This window comes from Saccoglossus kowalevskii, chromosome 14 (assembly GCF_978046115.1).
Source record: "Saccoglossus kowalevskii chromosome 14, keSacKowa6.1, whole genome shotgun sequence".
NCBI lineage: Eukaryota > Metazoa > Hemichordata > Enteropneusta > Harrimaniidae > Saccoglossus > Saccoglossus kowalevskii.
In genome coordinates, this window is record NC_140654.1 from 19,207,029 (window position 1) to 19,230,064 (window position 23,036).

Here is a 23,036-nt window from a genome sequence, read left to right on the forward strand (position 1 = left end):
GTAAGGGGAATAAAATAATAAAATAAAATAATCAAGAGTAAAATGACATTTTACTAAAAAGATATCTTGTTGAATTATTTTAGTGTTGCGAGTATTGGGCACCAACAACTTTGTGAAGTAAATTACAATCGGCAAGGTGACGAGTGTCGTATTGGCTGCAAGGAAAATTGTGATAAATTTAAATCACACGATGCAATCGTCGTTCGGATACAACAAAATTTGCTATATACGAAATGAAACTGTTCTTGTTATAAAATTACCTTTTTTTTCACTCATTTTATTTGCTGGTAAGAGAACCGATCCCATGCCCGGACTATTAATACATGCAAAACCCACGTACGCTGCCTGGTGCGTCGGCGTTGTCGCCAGTCATCTTGATACAAAGTTCCAAAACAAGTGCGTACATTCCCACCTATGATTGGATGGTTGTGATGGCGTCGGTCTTTGATAAAATTTGACATCCAATTTTCAAAATTAAGTCACGATCAGCATGGACGTATTTGGTGACCAGCCGATGAACAATTTGAAAATTATGATTCACACGGAAGTCCTTCGATACTGAAAATCGTCGACCCCAGCCTAGTCTGGTTTATCTTATTTCCCAACTCACAAAACTGATTTGTATCTCAGCCCTGTTTTTTTCTTTTTTTGAACTGAGGTCAAATCCCATCCGTTTGTCAAAACATGGAGCTCCATGTCAAAATATGCCGATGTTTTTTCAGTGAATAATTGTGAAGCCTGTCACAGCGCAAACAAACTTAGTGAATCGACGCCGGAGATTGGATGGTACGACGACCCTTCAATTTGCATCAAATATGCTTTATTACAACATCATTGATTGGATGAGAGTCACCTGATCGGGGCACGACCTGGGTCACAGAACCATATTTGTCCGTATTATCGACAGAACTTTGCGAGAGAACCACACCCACATTTTCATCCATTTTTAGCGCGGAAGTTGCCAACAAATGTCAAAAAACTCATGAATTTTATGGATTCGAATAAAATAAAGCTAGCGATTGGCAAGACTGGTTAATAATATATCCCCCGATGCTCTTCGATTTTTTTTATTTCAAGGTGAGAAATGGATAGTTGAAGTTCCATCGATTTCAAGGCGACTATTCCACTGCAATAACTCTACGCACTGTTGTAGTTTCGAGAGGTAAAAAAATATATAATAAATAGTACTTGTTTCATTATTTGGTTTTACAGCAAATTACGGAACATGATCCCGGTGAATTGCTATAAATAAATGCTGATTGTGTTGAATGGCGGACGTCGGGACCGTTTGGAGAAACCAACGGGGATCGATATTCCAAACAAATTATTGGGACACGGTCGATGGACCTTTCAAACAAATGAAATTATTAACGAAAGACGAGATTTTTCTAGATATATACGAACATATATATACCAAATATATGCAAAATTGACAAATACACAAAGACGTGTAATATTATGCTTTTATGGTCCTTGGCTTGTCTTCTCCTTGGGGGGAAACAACAATAATTCGAATTTACGGCATCAGTGGACCAAAGCCATCAAGAACACCAGGAAATATTGGAATGGACCTTCTCCTCATAACGTTATCTGCAGTGCCCGAATCATTTATCAGTACATATCATTTACGCCCGAATCATTTATCAGTACAATTTCATTTGTTTCGATCTTGCAGTTGTAGGTATTCGCGTCCTACCGGACGCACACAAATTTACATTTTAGAGTGCAGATTTTCTAACATTATTGATACATTGTTCAGGTTTTTTTTAATAGAAATAACAACGTTAAGATTTTCGGTCACGATGTTCAAACTCCGTGTTTGTGCCTTAACCGGGTGCCTGAATCGTCATGGTCATTTTGGGGAGGTACACGATCACCCACATCGCGTATTTTCTCGCAGGTTCAAACCTGTATGGGCCACTTTGTCTCTGGCACTGTAAAACAAAATCGTGACATCTCTCGTTATCATCATATTCCTCGATCTCATAACTCTCGTCAGACGATGATAAGATAGATTCCGTGTCGCTTTCCGAGCACTGCATGCGTATAGCGGCCATTGTGAAACGATGACAAGTTCCCCCCGTGACGTCACAAATCACCCTTACATGCTAATTAGGTTCTCTAGCTGAAGCCTCGTTCTGAGTCGGCCAAGAAATTGGACGTGGGCGTTTCCTTATCCAGAACATTATTATTGATTGTTTATTTAATTTATGTACATTTTTCACTTGTTTTTTTTTCATAATGTTGTTTATAAATAAATTTTGCACACAAAGAAAGTCAATTGTCCCAATTCAGTTACACTTTAAAGGGCGGCAGTCGTCGCGCTGCGCATGTGCGACACTTGTGTTAATAAGCACTGGTTTCCCCACAATCCAATGCGCTCTTCTAATGAAAATCACAAGACCTGGGCGCGACCTAGTACGTTGTGATTCCTTCGACACCCTCCAATCACCTACAAATACTAATTAAAGCTTGGTAACGTCTCATTTTGTTGATCTGTGCAACAGTCAAAGTTGTCTTCTTTGTTTATATGTGTTCAGTCCATTATTTTTCGCACATAAATATTCGGTGCTATGTCTGAACTGGGACAGGAATGGGATGGGATGTCGTTGTCGAACGAAGCCGCGCCCTCACAGAACAGTGGAGTGAAGGGATACCCAGCAGTCATACATAACCCGGAAGTGTTTATTGTTGGGAAGGTTTATCCTCTTGTATTGGAGTTCGAACTTTGTGACGATTTTTTTGCTTCATAATCTGCTCCTTGGTGTGCTGCATATATTGCATTGTCTAGGTAAGGATAACTATATTACTGTTGTCATGGCGTATTGATGTTTATACAGATGTTTTTAGACCGTACTATATTTTAAAAATAGTAGACTTCTCTACACTACAACACCCCCCCCCCGATCTGATCGCTTACTGCATTTGCAAACAAGACAGTACCCCATGCATCGATTTGCCCAGGTTTACTTATATTGTAGATACCAGGGACTCCACCTCCACCTTCGGTTACTGCTGCATAATTATTTGATCGTTTTCTTCAAATTCTTGATTATTTTCTACAATGTTTTTTTAAAAAACATCCACATCGATATGCTAAAGTCACACTTGAAATAGCGCTTGTTTTTATCGGTTATATCACAGTCTCTGACTGTGCACAAACCGAGCATGTACATTTCTGAAGTAAACATACAAAAACAAGCGCTACATCACGCCTGACTGTGGAATATGTACATTTCTGAAATAAACATATAACCGATCAAAAACAAGCGCTATGTCAAGCGTGTGACCGTGGGAGTGATTGTAATTATTAACACGCCCAGGCGTTATGCTGACCTGTATACGTCTATTACACTGTGACATTCTTCCCACCTGTACATACAGTGTTTATAGATTGAAGAACACAACATGAAAATATACTAACATTATATGAACAACAAATGTCATTGTTTATTTTGAAATAATGAGAATGGTTACATATATTTTTTACACACCATTTCAATGAAATAAAATGTGACTGTCAGATATTGAAGCGAGAGGGTCGTCACCTGTGCACCCTGTCAAGCGACGATAACAACACACGCTAAAAATGCAAAGACTTGTGGGTAGTCGCTTGTTTGTAAACAATGACACGCTATGGCCATCTGACTCCCCCGCTTTAAGACTGGTCTATTTTTAATAATGACATATGTCTGTTCTCGTTGTCACAACTGGTTCCAAAATGTTTTTCAGTTTTTGGATTTATAATACGTGACCTGTATGCTGAGCAATTCTTAACAAAGTATTTTTTCTCTTAAGCTTCATCTTTGCCAGCCAAGGTCTAAGTTTATCTGGCCAAGCCTCTAAACAGACCTTGGCAGAATGACCATCAAATATGCGTATTCTAACAGCGCCCCCAGTAGTCAGTTGCGGCTAATCATTGTCCAATCAGTTTGCGTGTAACAAATCTCTCTTTGGCGTTTCATTTTTTTCGGTTTTGTGTGGGAAGGATGTCTTCATAGCGACAAAAACAGGAAGTGGAATTTTGTTTTATAGTTTGGTACGTCCAAGCTGATTGGGCGCCTTGTTTCCAGGGGCGCCCAATCAGATCTCACTGCTTAAGATACGCAATTAGCCTATGCGATCTTGCACGGTATCGTGTAGAGGCCTATAGATCGAAGACACGGGACCGTGGGATTCGGACGATGTTAAGCTTTGACTTGTGTACGTTTGTTGCATGTTCTAGAATTGAAAACTATCTGTTTATTCCTGACAATCTCAAATTTAAGTTAGTTACTAACTCCCCAATTAGTTATATGAAGCTGAACAATTTGTGATATCAGTAAGGTAACTTTCCGTCTTTCAAATTTCAGATCCATGCCGGTAAAATGGACAGTGGACCTGTGAACACGGATGCATTCAATGAAAGTCTGGTTGGCACTGCTGATGAACATTCTGCAACCTTCAGAAAGGGAACTCAGGAAAAGTCAACAGACAATACAGATGACGTGAAGGACAGTGCAGGTGAAGGTGATGTAAAATCAAGTGTAGATGTGAGTGCAGTGAAGTCCTGTGCAGATGAAAGTGCAGTAAAATCCAATTCAGGTGAAGGCGATGTAAAATCTGAAGTAGACGAAAGCACAGTAAGGTCCAGTGCAGGTGAAAGTGATTCAAAACTCAGTGTAGATGAGAGTGCGGTACAGTCTGATACGGATGAAAACACAGTAGTAAGGTCCTCAGATCGTACAAGTGAAAGCACCGACAAATCTGATAAAGTTGTACCTGAAGAAAACTCTGATGAGCCTGCAGATGAACCCATGGACAAGTCTGATGACTCACTTGATGTCACTGAATTAAAAACTGCCTTCATACAAAAGGCAAGTTTAGCATTCAATATACCATGAAATTTATTCCTTGTAGTAAAAATGTTGTGTACAGAAATTAATAGAATACAAATTAACAATTCTGCATTTGTATGTATTCAACTGATGTTGATATAATAAATGTTGTTGTATTAGAATTGATATTTTATTACAGAGCTCAAAATACATTTTTTAGAGACAAATTTAGAGAAAGATGAGCAGGAAGAGACGAGAAAAGGTGACTGGGAGAGCGAGATTACCAATTCAAAAAATGCTAGTACCTCGGTACCATATGAAAATGTTGGGTAGACTGTTTTAACATATATGAAATTATAAATACATAAACAACATAAGTGTAAATTATTTGTATTTTTTTTTGTACATCACTGGAGTTAAATTATAAATTTGTATTTTCAAAAGAATCCGTGTGGTGCTACTTTTAATTTGAAGCCCTGTAGTATTTTGTTGTTTACTTTGGTCTGTTTGATAATAATTTCTGCTTACAATCTTTGAAATATACCTCGTACTAAAACACAATGCATGTCTTACTCGATACAGGGCCATGAGCTAGCGGCTGAAAAAGGCTTCAGCATATTTATCAAATTGATTGATTTAGAAGGTAACTGTCAGTACTATGGAACTAATGACTTGGTGAGACAATATCATCTCTCTGGATTGAAAGTTCGTCGTGATGACGTTGTACTGTGTGGGGAGAGTGGATTGCCACTCAAAGATAAATACCGAACAGCTGATGGTGATAGTTCAGATGAAGATTTTGAACCACCCACCATGTCCGGTGTACCAAATCCACATGTTGCAGGTACTCAGTTAACTTTAACAATATCACACTAGAACATTTTGAAGTCTGATAATTTTTATGTTTGATGCATGCTCTCTATTCTTGACTGGCGTGTTTGAAGCACACAGTGGGAGTTATTGCAGTTTAATGCTCTAAAAATGGCTTCATTTCAACTGTTTTTGTAAAAATTAAATTGTTCTAGGGTCTTGCCTAAGAATTTTCAAAAGTTTACAAAATATGTTATTGCATTATAGATCATTGACTTATGAGAATGTATTTTGAATACTGTAAAATACCTTATTTTCGCTTGGAATTAATTTTCTCTATTTTTGCTAAAGGACTGATTCAGTGAAAATAAAATCCAGCAAATATACTTTTTTTTCTATATTTTACATTCAACTCGTCAAAAATCTTTGAAAATAAATTCTATACAAAACGCCCAAAAAGTCTTTTCAGCGTACATTAATCCTAGCTAAAATAAAGTATTATACAGTATACGGCAAAGTATGCATGAAGGACAGTATCGGGAGAACTCAACTGACGTGAAGTGCAGTATAATGTATCAAACGTAAACTGTCTGAATTCATGTATATTATTATAAATCTTCCTGACCAAACTTCTTTGTGTTAAATCCAAAGCTGAGAAAATGGTGACAATTCTTGAAACCTTCTGACAATTACATGTACTAGTATAAACTTTACTTCAAACATCTTAGAAATACCTTTCTAATTTTTCTATATTTGGAATTCACATTACCGTATATGGTAGGATGCAGCATACAGTGACAGATGTAATAATATTTACTATTTTTGTTCACAAGTTGTTTCTATTTTATTCTGTTGTCAACAGGAGGCAACAAGACTGGTCTTCGAAGAAATCCTGTTCGCCTAGCAACCTTTATTGATCCTCGGCAACTGTATGCAGAGGACAACCAAGCGAGCTCCTCTATGTCCGAGTCAGCTGCTGGTGAGGGAGAAGCTCCTTTGTTGCAAATCAATGAATTACCAAGCAAACCCGGTAGAGGGCGCCCCAGAAAACGCAAAGCTGACAATCCAATGAAACATATTGTAAAACTCCCATTAAAGAAGAGAGTGCAATCTGCTCCTGTGGAAAGAAAGAGACGCGGTAGAAAACCACGGAGACTGATAGCTGAAGGTGATGAAACGCAAGAAAAGGTAAGAGGAAGAAGTGCAAGGAATGAAAAAAAAGTGCAGTGTCAATACTGTGAAATGAGGTTCCGTGACAAGTGGCATTTAGATCGGCATGAGAGGTCACATACTGGTGAGAAACCACATTCTTGCGAAGATTGTGGTAAAACGTTCAGTTCTAAATCACATTTTAAAGAGCACATGCTAATTCATCAAGACAAAAAAGACTTTGTGTGCAAGCTTTGTGGTCGAGACTTCCATCTCATTGCCAACTTACATCGTCATGAAAAACACCATGAGACTGGCCGATGCTTTGCCTGTAAACAATGTAAGCAAGTCTTCTCGCAAGACGTTCAGCTGAAAGTGCATGAAGAGGACCATCTGAGTGACGAACAGAAGTCATTGGTTTGCGTGATCTGCGGTGATAAGTTCGGCACATCTGAAGCGTATGCAAGTCATAACCGAAAGGAACACAATGCATTATTATTCCTTTGTGGGTTGTGTGACGAAGGGTTTCAAAATATGAGCAAATTGAAATCTCACCTGCTTATTCATTCTACACCCGATACACGTCCATATCAGTGTGACCAGTGCGGTAAGACATACAAGTCTGCTAATGCGCTGAAGTGGCATGCAGAAATGCATTCTGGGAAGTCATTTCCTTGCGAGATCTGCAACCACAAATTTTACCGACAAGCAGACTTGACAAAACATGAACAGACCCATTCCTCTGAGAGGAATTTCGTATGCGAGAAATGTGGAGCCCAGTTTAAGACAGCGCATTATCTTGGTACGCACCAGAGGAGACATTTAGGGCTCAATCTACGTAAATATAGTTGTGGAACCTGTGGAAAGTCGTTTGCAACTACGGGTCATCTTAAACGCCATGAAGTAATACACGACGGAGCTAAACCGTACAAATGTCAGTTTTGCAATAAAAAATTCAACCGCCAAGATAATCTGAAAACACATCTAAAGGTTCATGGTGTTACGAGTACGCCACCAAAAGCACAAACACAGAAGTCTGAGTCAAAGGAAGTAGCCCTATATAGCCCTAAAACAACGCCCCCCAATCCTCAACAGCAGTCCGATTCGGAAAGTTACGACTCAATGTCCGAATCCAGTGAAGGAGAAGAACTGACACCACCTGTTAGACAAGCTCAGTATTACCCACAACAGTCACAACAACGCCCACATATCCCACAGCTTCTTCCGGCTCCCCCTGCCAACCCAAGTAATCTCCCATCGCATGCAACGTCTCCCCCTGCCCACCCAAGTAATCTCCAGACACATGTGCGACCTCCCCCTACCCACCCAAGTAATCTCCCACCGCATGCAGCACCTCCCCCTGCCCACCCAAGTAATCTCCCACTGCATGTACCACCTCCCCCTGCCCACCCAAGCAACTTACCACCGCATGCACCGCCTCCCGCTGCCAACCCAAGTAACCTCCCGCCGCATGTACTGTATCCGAACAGTCAAGCAGCCATGACAGCAGCTGTGGAGACATTGAAAACAATACAGTGGTCTCATCTCAACCAATAAACTGTGCAACTGTTTTTCATTGAAATGTACAGTGTACATTTACATTATTATTGTTGTTCAGATTTAAAGTTTATTCATTGTATATAGATTTGATTGATATAACTTGCAATAGTTAAATAGGAAATTCATGAAATGCAGGTTCAGTGTTATTTGGAATAACAATTTTTCAAAACATTATTAGCCTGCAGTGAAAGGCATAAGACTGGGGATAAACGTTTTATAAATATAATTTTTTTATAAATCAGAATGACTGGTAAAATTAACCAATTCAGAAATGATATGATGACATCATCGTGAGTTGTGATTAATATTAATAAGTTAGTTTAACATCACCCAATAAAGCCCTCCATTTTGAATAAGTGGGCGGTCGCAGTTAATTGCTATGTCACTTGAAGGCTAGTAGACAATGTGGAGCTCTTTAAGCCATTTGAATTTGAATGAAAGGTGATGATTGGTATTTACAAATTGTTATAAATATGTTTATAAACTAAGGTACAGCGTTCTGCTTTATTCTGCAGAATATACTGTAAAATACGTAATTTACGCTGAGAAGATATTTTGGGTGTCTTGTATGGAATTTATTTTCACTAATTTTTGACGAGTTGAATGTAAAATATAGAAAAAAAGATGTATTTGCTGGATTTTATTTTCGCTTATATCATTCCTTCAGCGAAAATACGAAAATTAATTCCAAGTGAAAATAAAGTATTTTACAGTATGCATTTGTTTACAAAAAAAATGTATGTCATTTAGAGACCTTTACAATTAGGATGTAGACACTGTCATAATCACTTAATTTTAACCGATCTGTATACATTTTGCCACAAGCTGAAAAGTGTAGCTTGATAATTCATAAGTTCAACCATTCTGGCCATAGATGGTGCTGTCTGTGTGAAACCAATTTGGAAATGAAACTTCCTGAATAAATTAACTTGTTTTTTTTTTGCATGTCACAGTTACCATACAGAAAAATATATAGGTCACTTAAAGTCTGCATCAGCTATTGAACGTAAATTCAGTTGACTGATTGGAAAGAAGTAGTTTCAATCCCATGCAACATTTATTTTACTTCCCTTGATTCAAGTCAGGTACTGGTAGTTTCTAATGTTTCTAAGTTTCTAACATCCCAGGTTCATGTAAAGTCGGAAATCAGTAGTTTTGAATGTTAGAAAACATTTGCATAGCTATTAAGATTAACTGACCAATGAATGGAGAGTATTTTACATCCCAGGTTCATGTTAAGTCAGAAATCAGTACACTGTAACCTCAATATAATGAACACCGTTATAATGAATTTCCTGATATAATGAACACTAGCGTGTCTCCCGCTTACAACAAACCCAATGTATTATGTGCTTCAATATAGTGAACATTTCACTATAACAATCTATTTGTATGTCTCCCAAAGAGTTCCTTATAACGAGGCTACAGTGTAGTTTTGAATGTTAGAAAACATTTGCATAGCTATTAAGATTAACTGACCAATGAATGGAGAGTATTTTACATCCCAGGTTCATGTAAAGCTAGCCTGACAAGTTGGCGTAGGTGGCGCCCTGGACTGCTGCGATCCCTGGTGGGGATCGCAGCAGTCCAGGGCGCCACCTACGCCAACTTGTCAGGCTAATGTAAAGCCAGATACCGATAGTTTCTGTTATGCATTTCCATGGTGATTAAGCTACTTGTATATAAACTACGGTAAGCGTGTTGTGGAGGTTTTTTCGTAGAACTTGACATTGTACAAGTAAACACTAAAATATGCAACAATTATTGGAATAATGCAGAAAAATATATATATATATATACACACGTTCTTGAAATAGCACAGAATAACATTTATACATCAAATTAACGACATGTGTTTGGACGCATTCACTCATTAGAAAAAAACCTATACCGTAAAATCTGTATTAGAAGCTGCATCCCTAATAGAAGTCGCATCCACTCTTTTTGAATAATTGAGAATCAAAAATTCATCATTCCCTGTATGTGTAGATGATCTAATAGAAGCCGCATCCCCTCTGTTGCATTGTACCATTTCAATTGAAGTCGCGGCTTCTAATACAGATTTTACAGTACTGTTAACTGACACAAATAAGAACTAGTCAATTTGTAGTTATACTACTAATGGGAAAAAAATGAGATGCTTCAAGGCTGTCGCCTTTTGTTTTGTTTTGAGCGTAGTTTTATAAAACAATTATGTCATTTTATTGTCGGCCTATAGTCTTGTAAAAATGACGTTGTTAAACAAATTTAGGTTTAAAAAATTTTCAGCAAGGCTAGCATGAAAAATTGGAAACTTTGTAGATTCTAATACAAAATGATTCCTCAAGCCATCATCAGAAACTTTGTAAATATGTAAATCATCATTCCCAGAACATGTTAAAAACGTAAATTGTGTCCAAATAATGCTGTTTTAGCAATACAGGACGGTATATTAAAAGAAGCTTATCCTGCTTGTGTTCTCACATTCCCGCCAATTATATTTTGAGAGAAACTCGGTACGTATTTTAGGAGGTCCTTTTTGGTTCATCTTCTACAGTAAGTTTTATTATCCATTCACAAAATCAACATTTGATGGGGTATGTATTGATCATATATTGATCAAATTTGGAATTTAACTTTAAGATTGGGTTCTATTATTTTAAATTTATTAACTCATGGGTAATCATTTAATAATGTAAATGTAATATCTTTTATATTTTATACTGAATTTCCAATACTTATCTCCTATATTCCTTATTTTTATACTGATTTGTTATCATTTGACATCAACTATGTTGTGTATCTTGGAATGCCACTGAAATGGAATGTTACTTTCCACAAAATTAATTTCCATATTTTTTTTCCATACTGGAAATGGGTTGAGATCCATCGACAATGTGTAATTATGTCTAACGATATTTGGGTTGAAATTAACATAGAAATTTATATAAAAAAAATTGGTTTTCGAAAGTTGTAAAACTGGTGAACAAAATAAAATTTTGATTTATTTTTAAGTTCAACTTTTAATATATGTATGATCTGAATGGTATAAATATATGTTCTGTATCTTCTTAGGGGTGGACCATTAAAAACTCAGGGGGTGGCAGAATTGAAAAAAAATTGCACAGGAAAAGATTATTGGAAAAAAAAATCCTGCAAAAAAAAAACCTGTTTACCTTAGCGAAAAAATATTACACACAGAGGAAATAAATAAATTACAATGAATTCATCATTAAAAAAAAATTAACACAAAACTAAGTAAGTCATCGCCCCTCTCAAAGTTTTTAATGGTGCGTTCCTTATGAGATTTGAATACTATTCCTGGAAGCATGTTAGTCTAGTTTCTACTTTACACAATTTGCTATATATAATTATAATTCTTGTTGGTACACTATTGCAATCTGATTCTTGGAAACTTTTTTTTATTACATGTAATTAGTTTTTGAGCCTTGTGGTATTTATATTGAATTTGTTTTTTTCAAATTTGTTGTGTTTTAACAAATTGTTACTGATTTTAGAGTGTGAAATATTACCCCCATCCTACTTGCGTGTTTACAGAATTAAACATTGCTAAATTGAATTATTTCTCATACTTTGGTTACAATAGTTTTACAAAAATAAAATACTCCAAACAGATTGATGCATCTGTACAGTTATGTGAATAAATATTTGTTGTTGTCAAGAATAGAATAAAATTGAGTGTGTGTGCATGTACGCATGTGCGTGCGTGCGTGCGTGCATGAGGAGTGCATCAAAAAACAGTATACCATACTACATCATTTCATAATTGTTGCTTGCAAGTGAGGATTGTAGAAGTATTAAATGCATCATGAAATTTCGATCTTTAGATGTATGTATTACCTATAGTATGCCCTGATGAAACAGGGTCATCTGAAAAATCTTGAAGAAAATATGACGATCGCTATTCGAAAAAAAAAATTCCAGCCATCGAGTCTAGCTGACCTCCTTCAATTATCAATTGGTTGATCCCTGAAATTAATAATTTCATCTTTTTTCTATCAGTTAATAGCAATATGATAATAAATGAATTCGTTTTAGAAAGACAGATTGATAATGTTATGAATCAAGAGAATGTTCATTTCGTAAAATGAACAAAATCGCCACATGGCTTAAATGTATTGTTTCCCATTGTATTTTCATTAAATAAATGAATTTCTTAAAATTTGTGCAGGTTTCTTTTCGGAATAAATTATTTGAAAGAAACTTCTTTCGATATTTTGAAATTCTTTGTTTCGAATTTAACACGTTCAAGTGCTCTACAATATTGTAATTAATTTTAAACTTGTGCTTTGTTTTCTCATTTGTCATATTTGCTCTCCAGTAGGTTATATAGAGGGGGGGGGCAGGAGTTATATTCGTTCAACATAAGTGCAATATTTTTTTGTTCGTACAAAGTAAATTGAAAAAATGAATTCCGTAATTCTGTAATCACAGGCTAGACGTACAACGTAATCAATCAAATATTTTTTTCGTACACTGTAAAAATGTGTCATTTTTCTCAGTACGTACAAGAATTTTTTAGGTTTTCTTTCTTAATTTTCCGTAAAATGTAAAATAACGTTTATTTTCTCTGTAAACTGTAAACATTTAATTTTCACTGTAAAAATATCTTTTTTTCCCTTGTAAATTGTAAAAAGCCTTTTTCATTTCCCATAAAACTGTACCAGCTACCCCACTTGCCCCCTTTATATACTGTTGTTTAATAATGTTTATAATTTTCTTAAAATTTTGCTGTGACAGTAATAGGGTTGACCATTTAAAATCATTTGAGATGACTAGAAGATTTGTTAAACAAAAATTATATCAAACTAATTACAAAAGCTGTAAACCCCTTACCAAGTTGTCCAATCAAGCAATTTATTTTGGAGCATGTTTTAAGGTAATGTAAATGCACAAATACACACAACCGCATCGATAAGGCCAGACTTTTATTATCCCTTGTTTCACAAACCCGCCGAATGAACAGGAGCCGAAAATGAAATAAAAATAAAATTTTATTTCAGCGTAATTTCTCGGGCCCACCGACTTGTAAGTGCAAAAAATTGCTAATAAAAACTTATTTTTATCTTACTTTTTTTTTACGCCCACCGCATAACAAACCCAAGTTGCATTTTCGTGGGAGTATCATGATCAAAGTACTAAAGTCACGCGCAGATGAGAAACAAGGTTATACATGGAATAAAATTTTATTTCATTTCTTCTCTCCGATCACTTACAATTCTTTGAGAATCACACAAATCTAATGGAAAAAAAGAATTAATTTTATTATTTTTCTGCCTCACAAAAATTGCCTTATAAAAACTCGAGAAACAAGGAACAACAAAATTCTGGCCTAATATCAAATAGCATGGATGACCGAGTAATGTTTCAACGAACAAATGAATAACCCGGAAGTGAATATTTAGCAACGCTAAGATTAGTCTCAGATTCAGATTGAACAAAAATTGGATTCAAGATCCGTGTTCACGAAACGTTTAAATTATGAAAAATGTATTTTAAGCATGAGAGTATAGGGAAGAGGAAACGCCTATAAATATGAAAACCGATCAAATTTTTTGCTTGAAGTGATACTGTAGAGAGAGCGTGTATTCACTGTTTTTATTTTCAGTGTATTTGATGTCGTGCCCACTGCTTTGTAAAGGAAAAATGTTATAGTTTGCCAAATCACTGGGTTTTAATAATTACTAAGTAAGCCCTAAACAGTACGCGGATATCCAGTACGTACTGAATCAGGTCATATAAGAAAAATAGAAGTACAGATAATTGTTGAGGCAACTGTTTCATGGCAACTGTTGAAGTATCAAATCGTCAAATGATAATTCCGAATACAACACAATGAATTATTTCTATAAACGAGAATCTGAATCCGAATTCTCGTCCAGATCGCCATCGCGTAGAGAATCTGGGGCGGTAGTACGCTGCAACAAACACGGTCATTCGTACGTTCCGCCCACCTGTATGTGTGTGTTTACACAGAACAGCGTTCCCGATTGACGGCGAAGGATTCTCACATTTGCTAACATTTTCGAGTAAAAGTAGGTATTCTTTTCTATAATATTTGTAGGCGATTCGACCAAACACGACTGCTGAAATGGGAAATCAATTCCCTCGATTCGCCACCGACATTTGACGCTAATCGGATCGGAGTCACCTGGTTTTTAGTTTTTAGTGACTTGTCGATCAATATCGAAATTGGAGTTGGGGGGGGGGGGTCACTCACACACATCCTGAATTGTTTAGTTTACACCTTGTTTTTTTTCGATATTGATGGCTTATATTAAATAGCTGTTGATTCCTCTATCAACTCAATCTATAGTTTTTCTGCTGTCTGTCCTCCACGTCTGGCCTGTTGAAAAAAAATTGCTAACTAAGTCAAGATATCCTCAAAGCGCGGTAGTCGTCGCGCTGCGCATGTTCGACATTTGTGTTGATAAACATTGATTTTCCCACAGTCCAATGCGCTCTTCAAATGGAAATCACAAGTATGAGGTTTGACATGGGCGCGACTTGTACTGATTACCGCCGGTGACTCCTCGATACCTTCCAATCACATGAAAATTACCTAATTACAGCTTGGAAACGTGTCAGTTTGTACTCGTTGATCTGCACAACATTCAAAGTCGCCATCTTTGTTCATATGAGACCCATATATCTCGAACATGCGACGACTACCGCGCTTTAACTAATAATTGAATAATAATTTTCACCATATACCCAGCCAAAACTAAACTATACTGTAGAATACTTTATTTTTGCTTGGAATTTATTTTCGCTATTTATTTGCTGAAAGGATGATTCCGTGAAAATAAAATCCAGCGAATATACTTTTTTCCTATATTTCACATTAAAACTCATCAAAAATCAGTGAAAATAAATTCCATACAAAATGCCCAAAATACCTTTTCTGCGAAAATTAATTAATTCCATCAAAAATAAAGTATTCTACAGTATATATCTCTACCAATGATTACTGTATAATATGTACAGGGGTTTTTCTAGAAAAAAACTGCAAGAGGGAGCACTGCAATTCATCGACGCCACCAAGTGGGGAGATAGGGTTCTCCCTACCAGTGTGTGAAGTTTTGATAATTCTAAGTTAAAATGGAACATTCTATGTCTTCCTTGGGGCCAAAATTACTATCAGACAGGTCACAGTTGAAGACTGCCACATGTGATCTCGGGTCAATCAGAATTTATGGTTGCCAGAGGATCTGCTCCCAAGGGTAAGGGGGCACATGGCCATGGCATGAGGGCGCTGTGCCCCTGTTTCCTTGTTTAAAAAAAATCCCTGATATTAAAAACCCATTCTTTTGATTTTTAGAAATTTCACAATTCAAACTGAAATGTGAGGTATCGATTAACTGATGGAATAACATTGAAACATTTTCAAATAAAATCATTGCTCGATTTGTAAAATTATAAAACACTTTGGGGTATGGTGTTGGCCACTTTATCAGATGATTAACACAAGATCTTGAGAATCCACAGACTCCCATTTTCTACCCACTTTTTTTTTGTCACTATATTAACAGTTATAGGTGTTACCGTATTTCACTTCTGCCCTTTTTTTTTATTCAATCTTTCTGAAATTTCAAACAGTCAGCTTAAACAGTCAAACAAAAATGCTTTGCTTCTGCAATATAGAGAAAAAATCTCACTTAATTTTTGCTTCATAAATTTCAACCAAATAAACGCTTTTATCTATATCATTGATTTAGGTTGATCAGTTGATTTTATCTAGCCACAATATTTGGTCATATTTCATTTTGAACAATTTCTAATGTTATTTAATGTTGGCAGTTTTTGGGAAAAATATAAAGATAGTTAACTAAAATTCTCTCTCTCCTCTCAGTGAATGATCTGATGATGGAGAAACCTATCACGAGCACAGCTGAGTCTAGTTTGGAGGAAAATAAGAAAGATGAATTAGAAACAGAAAAATACTGTAAACTGGACACAAATGAAACAGATGCTGATTTGAAAAAATCTCTGTTCCAAAAGGTAATTTGATATTTTTGGTCAATAATGTATTGAAGATATATGAAAAATAAATGTGATTTTAATATATTAATTTTATAAATGGCTAAGATTGTAGGTCTTTGGTGATGAAATGTGGTCTTCAAGTTTTGCTTTCAGTATTACAGGAACACAGTAATGCATGTTGATATTGGATGCTGATAAAAACACAAGTGTTAGTTATTAGAGAGCCTGATAGTGAGTACAAAAAATGGCATAACAAATTGTGTTCAGTCATAGTTCAAAGTTCAAAGTTTACTGTGGTGATATAGTACAGCCATATTGTACATGTACATGCAGTGCCCGATAGGTAAAGCCGACCACGGAACATGAGACAAGAACAGAATAGTGGAATACGTGCATGTGGAGTTCTGACGACAGTGCACTTTAGACGTGTTCTGTAAAATAAGGCTGAATTTTGCACTGTTTTTTATAATTACATATTTCACTGAGAAATAAATAAAAAAAAAACCATTAGATACAATAGATGATGTTTCGCTCACTGCGAGATCTTGTAAAGTTTGTGAAATGCGCACAATAAACGTCTGCCTCAAAAGTTGATTTGATTTTGAATTTCAATTTGTTTTTTTTTACATGAAGTTCATTGTTCAAATGTGGGGTTATTGAGAGGGGAACATTGTGTTGAGATACACTTACTTCATCAAAAATTAATACACCCCTCGGTTATCAAATTGTATGGCACATTTTCAAGAGTGAAAATATGATTATCCCCAAAATATTTTCACGTTTGTTGAATCCCACATGAGGTTTTGACGTCATTACAAGTAACACGGTAATGATCTTTGTTTGCCCTGTTTTGATGATCAATTTCACGCACAATGCATGATCTTACAGTGAACGAAAATGAACTACTGTGAAATACTTTATTTTCGCTGGATTAAATTTTCGCTGAAAAGGCTTCTTGGGCGTTTTGTTTAATGTGAAATATAGGAAAAAAAGTATATTCGCAGGATTTTATTTGTTACAGAATCATCCCTTCAGCGAAAATAGCGAAAAATAAATTCCAAGTGAAAATTAAGTATTCTACAGTATTATACATAGAATATAGTTTCCATAACATCTATTGAATTTTAAACCCTGTGAATAATCTCTACAACATCAGTTCACTAAAATTAAATTCTCTGCATACTGTAAACTGCCTAATATTAACTTTTATGAATTTCGGAATTTAATAATTTAATGGCATTTGTGAAGTTTAAATTTCATGACACTCTGTGTCATAGAACCGAAAAAAAGTTTTTATTGTTAGAAAATTTCATGTTTCTCAGTGGTTCACACACTTTGCAAAAAATTGTTTTCCTTGAATTTGAAGTGGTTTCCTTGAACAATCCAGACCCCAAAATTTGCCATTTCTCATATGTGTAGATGTTCTAATATAAGCCGCATCCCCTCTGTTGCATTGTACCATTTTAATAGAAGCCGCGGCATTTAATACAGATTTTACAGTACTATATTTTTGCTTGGAATTTATCTCCTCTATTATCACTGAAGAATGATTCAGTGAAAACAAATTCCAGCAAATATACCCTTTTCCCTGTATTTTACACTTAAATCATAAAAAATCAGTGAAAATAAATTCCATACAAAACAGCCAAAATGTCTTTTAAGAGAAAATTAATTCCAGCTGAAATAAGTATTTTACAGTATTACAATTTTGTCATAGATTAGATCGTTTCTCCCACAGACCAGTGAATTTAAAAGCTGGGATTATCCGTCAAATCTATGGAAACCATGGTTACTAACAAGCATGCATAATGTTCAGTGATATTATTGGTCAAAGTTTTTTTTTTGTCTCCAAATGATCCAAAAAGTGGTGTAATGACACACTTTTTTTGTTTGCTGTTTATATTATTTTTGCAGTAACCAGGAAAAATTAAAAGCATCCCACTTTGAACTGACACATGACACACTGACTGGAAACAAATCAACTATTTTTTGGGGGGGCCAAAGAATGTTTTTCACAAATTCAATGGAGATTGCAAAATTTTCATAACTGCAGTTAAAATGTTCATGAGGTCCCACAGACAAGAATTTTTAAAACCCAGATTTTTGAAAAAAAATAATTTAGAACACCAATAAAGTACCCTATCATTAACAGTATATGATTTTTTCAGTCTATGTCACTAGATTACGATTTGACATATGCCTTATTATATCTCTTGCTGTAGGAACCTATGGTAAAGGTGTTATAATACTGACAAAATGGTCATTATTATACAACCATTATTTTCTCGAACGTTAGGCTGGTGAGCCCCAACTTTTCTTAAGTCGATCTTTTTATATTGCCTTGGAGTATAATTTATTGCAAAATGAATAAATTCTGGGAGGTTTATTTATGAGTAGGCTTTGCCCAAATTTTTCTTGTATTCTTCAATATTTCTGAAAAATGAACACTAATTTTGAAGCCAACAGACAACATTTGAGTCTATTTTCAGTTTTTACTCAAAAATGTGGCTATTTTTGTCACAATCTTTGGAAGGAAAGTTCATACTATAAACAAATTTGTGATGAAAAGAGGGAACTTGTGGTGAAAAGGTGAAGTAATCAAAACGTAAAATTCCCAGCATCAAAAACTACATACTTCATAGTATACCAGTATAACTTTTTTACTGTATATGTTAATATTGGACTCTGAGTTAAGTCATATGAATTCATTTGGGGTCTTGGGGCTAATACAAAAAATGTTTTAACGTCTGAATATGTGAAAAATGTCTGCCAGCACACAGTAGTTCTTTCTAAATGTTTCTACCCAACACACATCAATGTGGTCACTGGCTGTTTGTTGCTGTGTTTGCTGGTATCAGGGGTTTCTCTAAGTCGGGGAACAGGGGCGCAGCGCCCTGATATGCTCGGCTGGCACCCTCTTACCGAATTGCCGATTGAACTTTAAAGTCATAAATATATTTCTTGAGCCGCGCACTTCTGTGCTGCCGTACAACATGAAATCTTTCTCAAATATATTTTTCTCCGTGAAAACTTCCCAGCAACACCAGTCAACAATGTGTCTGGACACCAAATACACTGAAATTACTCCAAAAATATTTCAATAGCGATAGATACACCGTTAAAACTACGCAGAAACCTTTCGATATGGTGTTTCCAGATCCATCTGCAATATTGTTTCTGTGCTAGCTCGCTCGCTCGCTCACTGTGTGTCGCTCCGCTCTCCCGCCTATGTGTGCTCCCTCTTGTTCATTTTTTCTAGAAAAACCCCTGGCTGGTACTGAAATCTGAAAATGTATGTCTCATCAAAACTAATGTGATTAGAAGCATGGCATTTTCAGCTATTCTTATTATGTCATATTTCTTGTATTATACCACTACCGGTAATATAACCCAGTTACACTTTAGATACATATATAGCATTTCATTTCAATTCTATTTTTATTACACAATGGTTGCCTTGTCTTGTCAATAACATATTAAACTAAGCACGTCAGAACACTAATCAAAAGTGCTAGCAAATTAAATTTGAACATTCAATTAAAGCACGGTGGTCGTAGTGCAGCGTGTGTTCGAATTTCATGTAAATAAACAATGTATTTTACACACGTTGTATACGTCGCAATGAGTCCCATATCGAACAGGACGCGGCACGACGACTGCCGCCCTTTAAACAGGGAGCTGAAACGCTAAGATGCACTGTAAATAATTTAAGTTTAATATTTATTGCATATTTCACAGAATTTGCACAAATTTAGACCATCAAAGATTGCATGTATGTAATAATGTTAGACTATTAGCTTATTTTCCAACTGGTGGAATACTGCCATTTGAATTGTGCTGTATCTTTCATGTTCTCAGGCACATTATTTGGCAACAGAAAAGAGTTTCAGCGTATTTATAAAACTGATTGATTCCCATGGTAACAGTGAGTATTACGGAACGAAAGACTTAGTTCAACAGTATCATTTCGAGGGACTAAAGGTTAGAGATGCTGACGTTGAATTGAATCGTCTTATTGGATTACCTGAAGAAGTCAACGTGAAAGCAACAGAAGATAAAATGTATGATGATAATGATGATGAGCAGAATGAGGATTGTCATGACGTTGAAGACAATGATGATGATAATAATGGTTACAAACCAGAAGGTGGTTCTAAACATAATGCAGGTAATTTTGGGGGTTATTTGAAACAGGGTAGTGAAGGTCAAGACAGATCCAGGCGTTTTGTGGTTGTCAGTTTTGAGTCAGCTGATGACCACATGAATGTAAATTGGCCAATCAGGATCCTAAACATGCGATAATAATGATATGTTTTTTTTTTATTGACATAGAGGATGCTTCACCTGATCATACATCAATCTCGGATCAATCTAAGGAAACCAAGAATACTGAGGAGGAAAACAAGAATGTCATCGTTGATAAATCGGAGGATACTACAGATCTGAACCAATCGCAGCACAATGATGATAAAAATGATAAACCATCAGATAATAAAATGATTACTGAACATAAGCGTGAAGGTTCTACGTTAAAACGACAAAATAAAACAAGGTTACCCCCTAAAAAACGCCAGCTTAAAATAAGCAGTGATAAAACTAAATCATCACCAAAGAAAGCAAATAAAACAGCAAAAAAAACAAATGGAATTAACAATTATGCATGTCAACAATGTGAGAAGAAATTTCCTGATAAATGGCATTTAGAACGTCACAAGAATGTCCATGCTCGCAAAACTGCAACTGGTTATAAGAAGAAAGCTTTGTTAGTCAAGGAAAAAAAACCCGAAACTAGAAAGCGGTTTCGAGTGGCATCCATCAAATGCCAACACTGTGAGAAACTTTTTAGGGACAAGTGGCATTTAGAACGGCATGAAAGATCTCATACTGGTGAGAAACCATACATATGCGATGAGTGTGGGAAAATGTTCAGCTCGCAATCACACTACAGGGAACATAAAATTCGGCACAACGGGAAGAAGGAATTTATCTGTGATAAATGTGGGAGAGGATTTAACTTTGCTCCTGACTTAAGGGACCATGAAGATCGCGTACATATAGCTGGTAAATGCCACGCCTGTCAGTTTTGTAAAATGGCATTCACACAAGACATACAGTTGAAATTCCATGAAGAAACCCACATTGAGGAGAATCAGAAAGACCATGTATGCAGCTGTGGGTCAAAGTTCATGTACCCGGAAACGTACGCATCCCACAACAGAAAAGTACATGGGGCTTTACTCTTTATATGCGCCATATGTAATACAGGATTGCAAACCAGCCCGGGGTTGAAAGGTCATTTGAAATCTCACGAGGCGCCTGATGAAAAATTCCATTGTGATCAGTGTGGAAAAATATATCAGTCTCTTCTCGGGTTGAAATGGCATCAAGCCGTGCACAAAGAAAAGACTATCTGTTGTGAACAGTGTGATTGTAAGTTCTATCGAAAAATAGATCTGAAAAGACATTCTATGGTCCACGTGAAGGAGAGAAATTGTGTCTGCGAGACGTGTGGTATACTGTTTAAGCGACTTTCATCGCTTGTGTTCCATCGCAAGAAGCATTTGGGTGAAGCAAAGAGGTATTTGTGCGAGCTGTGCAACAAGGATTTCAACAGCACTGCTGCTCTCAAACGCCATGCTGTCATTCACACTGGTGAAAAACCGTTCATTTGCGACCAGTGCAATAAAACATTCAGTCGGAAAGATAATTTGAAAACGCACATGAAGGTACATAGCGGGAGTAGTAGCACATCATCTCACGTCGCGGTGAAACCACAGAATCTGGAAATGAAGAAACAAAATTTAGAATCATCTGATGGAAGTTTTGAATTTTCAGGTGAGAGTATAGGAGATTTTGGTTCGGATACAACAACAGAGTATATAGATAAACAACCATCAGTTTCAACTGAAAATGCAACTTATCCTCATTCATATGCTCGTCCAATTGCAGAGTACATAGAAGCAGGTAACCATAGTGATGAAAGTGCCATAGCAATATCTGCTGCAGTTCAAACCCTGAAAACTATACAATGGTCCCATACTTATTGAGTCTTCTTTATTTCATTGTTGTATTGGTATTTTTTTTTTATATTTGAATGTATTAGGTCATTCAAAAACAATCAAATTTTTCTTGTGAAAAACTTGGTGACAAGCAAAGATTTATACTCATCTTGAATGTCTCCAAAATGATGTATAAAATGCGGAAACGTCCACAAAATATTACAAGCATTGAAGCAGGTGATTATTCGCAGTGAACAATGACTATGATGTGGTTGGGAAGACATGTTGATATCTCTCAACCCAAGGTCTCAGTTGGCAGCGGTCAAATAATTTTTTTGGCACAAATAAAAAAAAAAAAAGTGATGCTGATCCAAAATGTGATCTGACAAGTATGAGTTGGTCTGAATGAATGCTGTTCCAGAGTTCTGATATTCCTCAACCAATCATGTTATAAATATAAATTCTTTGACGATTAGGTTGAAGATGGCCAAATGGCGGCCATTTTACTGCTGAAAATTCATCAAAATCAAGCATTTCTGCCATTTCAGAGTCAGATCTTGATCCTGTGAGGAAAGATTTTGTTCAAATTTGGTACAAACATCAGAAATTATTGGACCTTGATGCACGTCATTTTGTTTGTCAGATCGGTTTTAGCTTACTGGTGGCCATTTTGTTTTTAAAAAAATGCTGTTCCAGAGTCATATATCTGACTGTTCAT

At 36.0% G+C, this 23,036-nt stretch overlaps 3 protein-coding genes across 3 annotated transcripts; all 3 read left to right on the plus strand.

The window, feature by feature from the left end:
- Positions 1 to 2,683: 2,683 nt before the first annotated feature.
- Positions 2,684 to 5,044, plus strand: LOC144361481 (uncharacterized). The gene is made up of 2 exons (XM_078013446.2): positions 2,684 to 2,791; positions 4,353 to 5,044. The coding sequence occupies exon 2, from the start codon at positions 4,368 to 4,370 to the stop codon at positions 4,881 to 4,883; it is 516 nt and encodes a 171-aa protein (XP_077869572.1). The 5' UTR covers positions 2,684 to 2,791; positions 4,353 to 4,367; the 3' UTR covers positions 4,884 to 5,044.
- A 337-nt stretch (positions 5,045 to 5,381) lies between these two features.
- On the plus strand, positions 5,382 to 9,053 carry LOC144361480 (uncharacterized). The gene is made up of 2 exons (XM_078013445.2): positions 5,382 to 5,661; positions 6,490 to 9,053. Exons 1-2 carry the CDS (start codon positions 5,382 to 5,384, stop codon positions 8,331 to 8,333), a joined length of 2,124 nt encoding a protein of 707 aa, XP_077869571.2. The 3' UTR covers positions 8,334 to 9,053.
- A 5,165-nt stretch (positions 9,054 to 14,218) lies between these two features.
- LOC102808155 (uncharacterized) lies at positions 14,219 to 22,366 on the plus strand. Its single transcript, XM_078013443.2, has 4 exons — positions 14,219 to 14,371; positions 16,189 to 16,337; positions 20,178 to 20,487; positions 20,652 to 22,366. Coding segments are annotated over exons 1-4 (2,175 nt in total). The 5' UTR covers positions 14,219 to 14,370.
- The last annotated feature ends 670 nt before the right edge of the window (positions 22,367 to 23,036 follow it).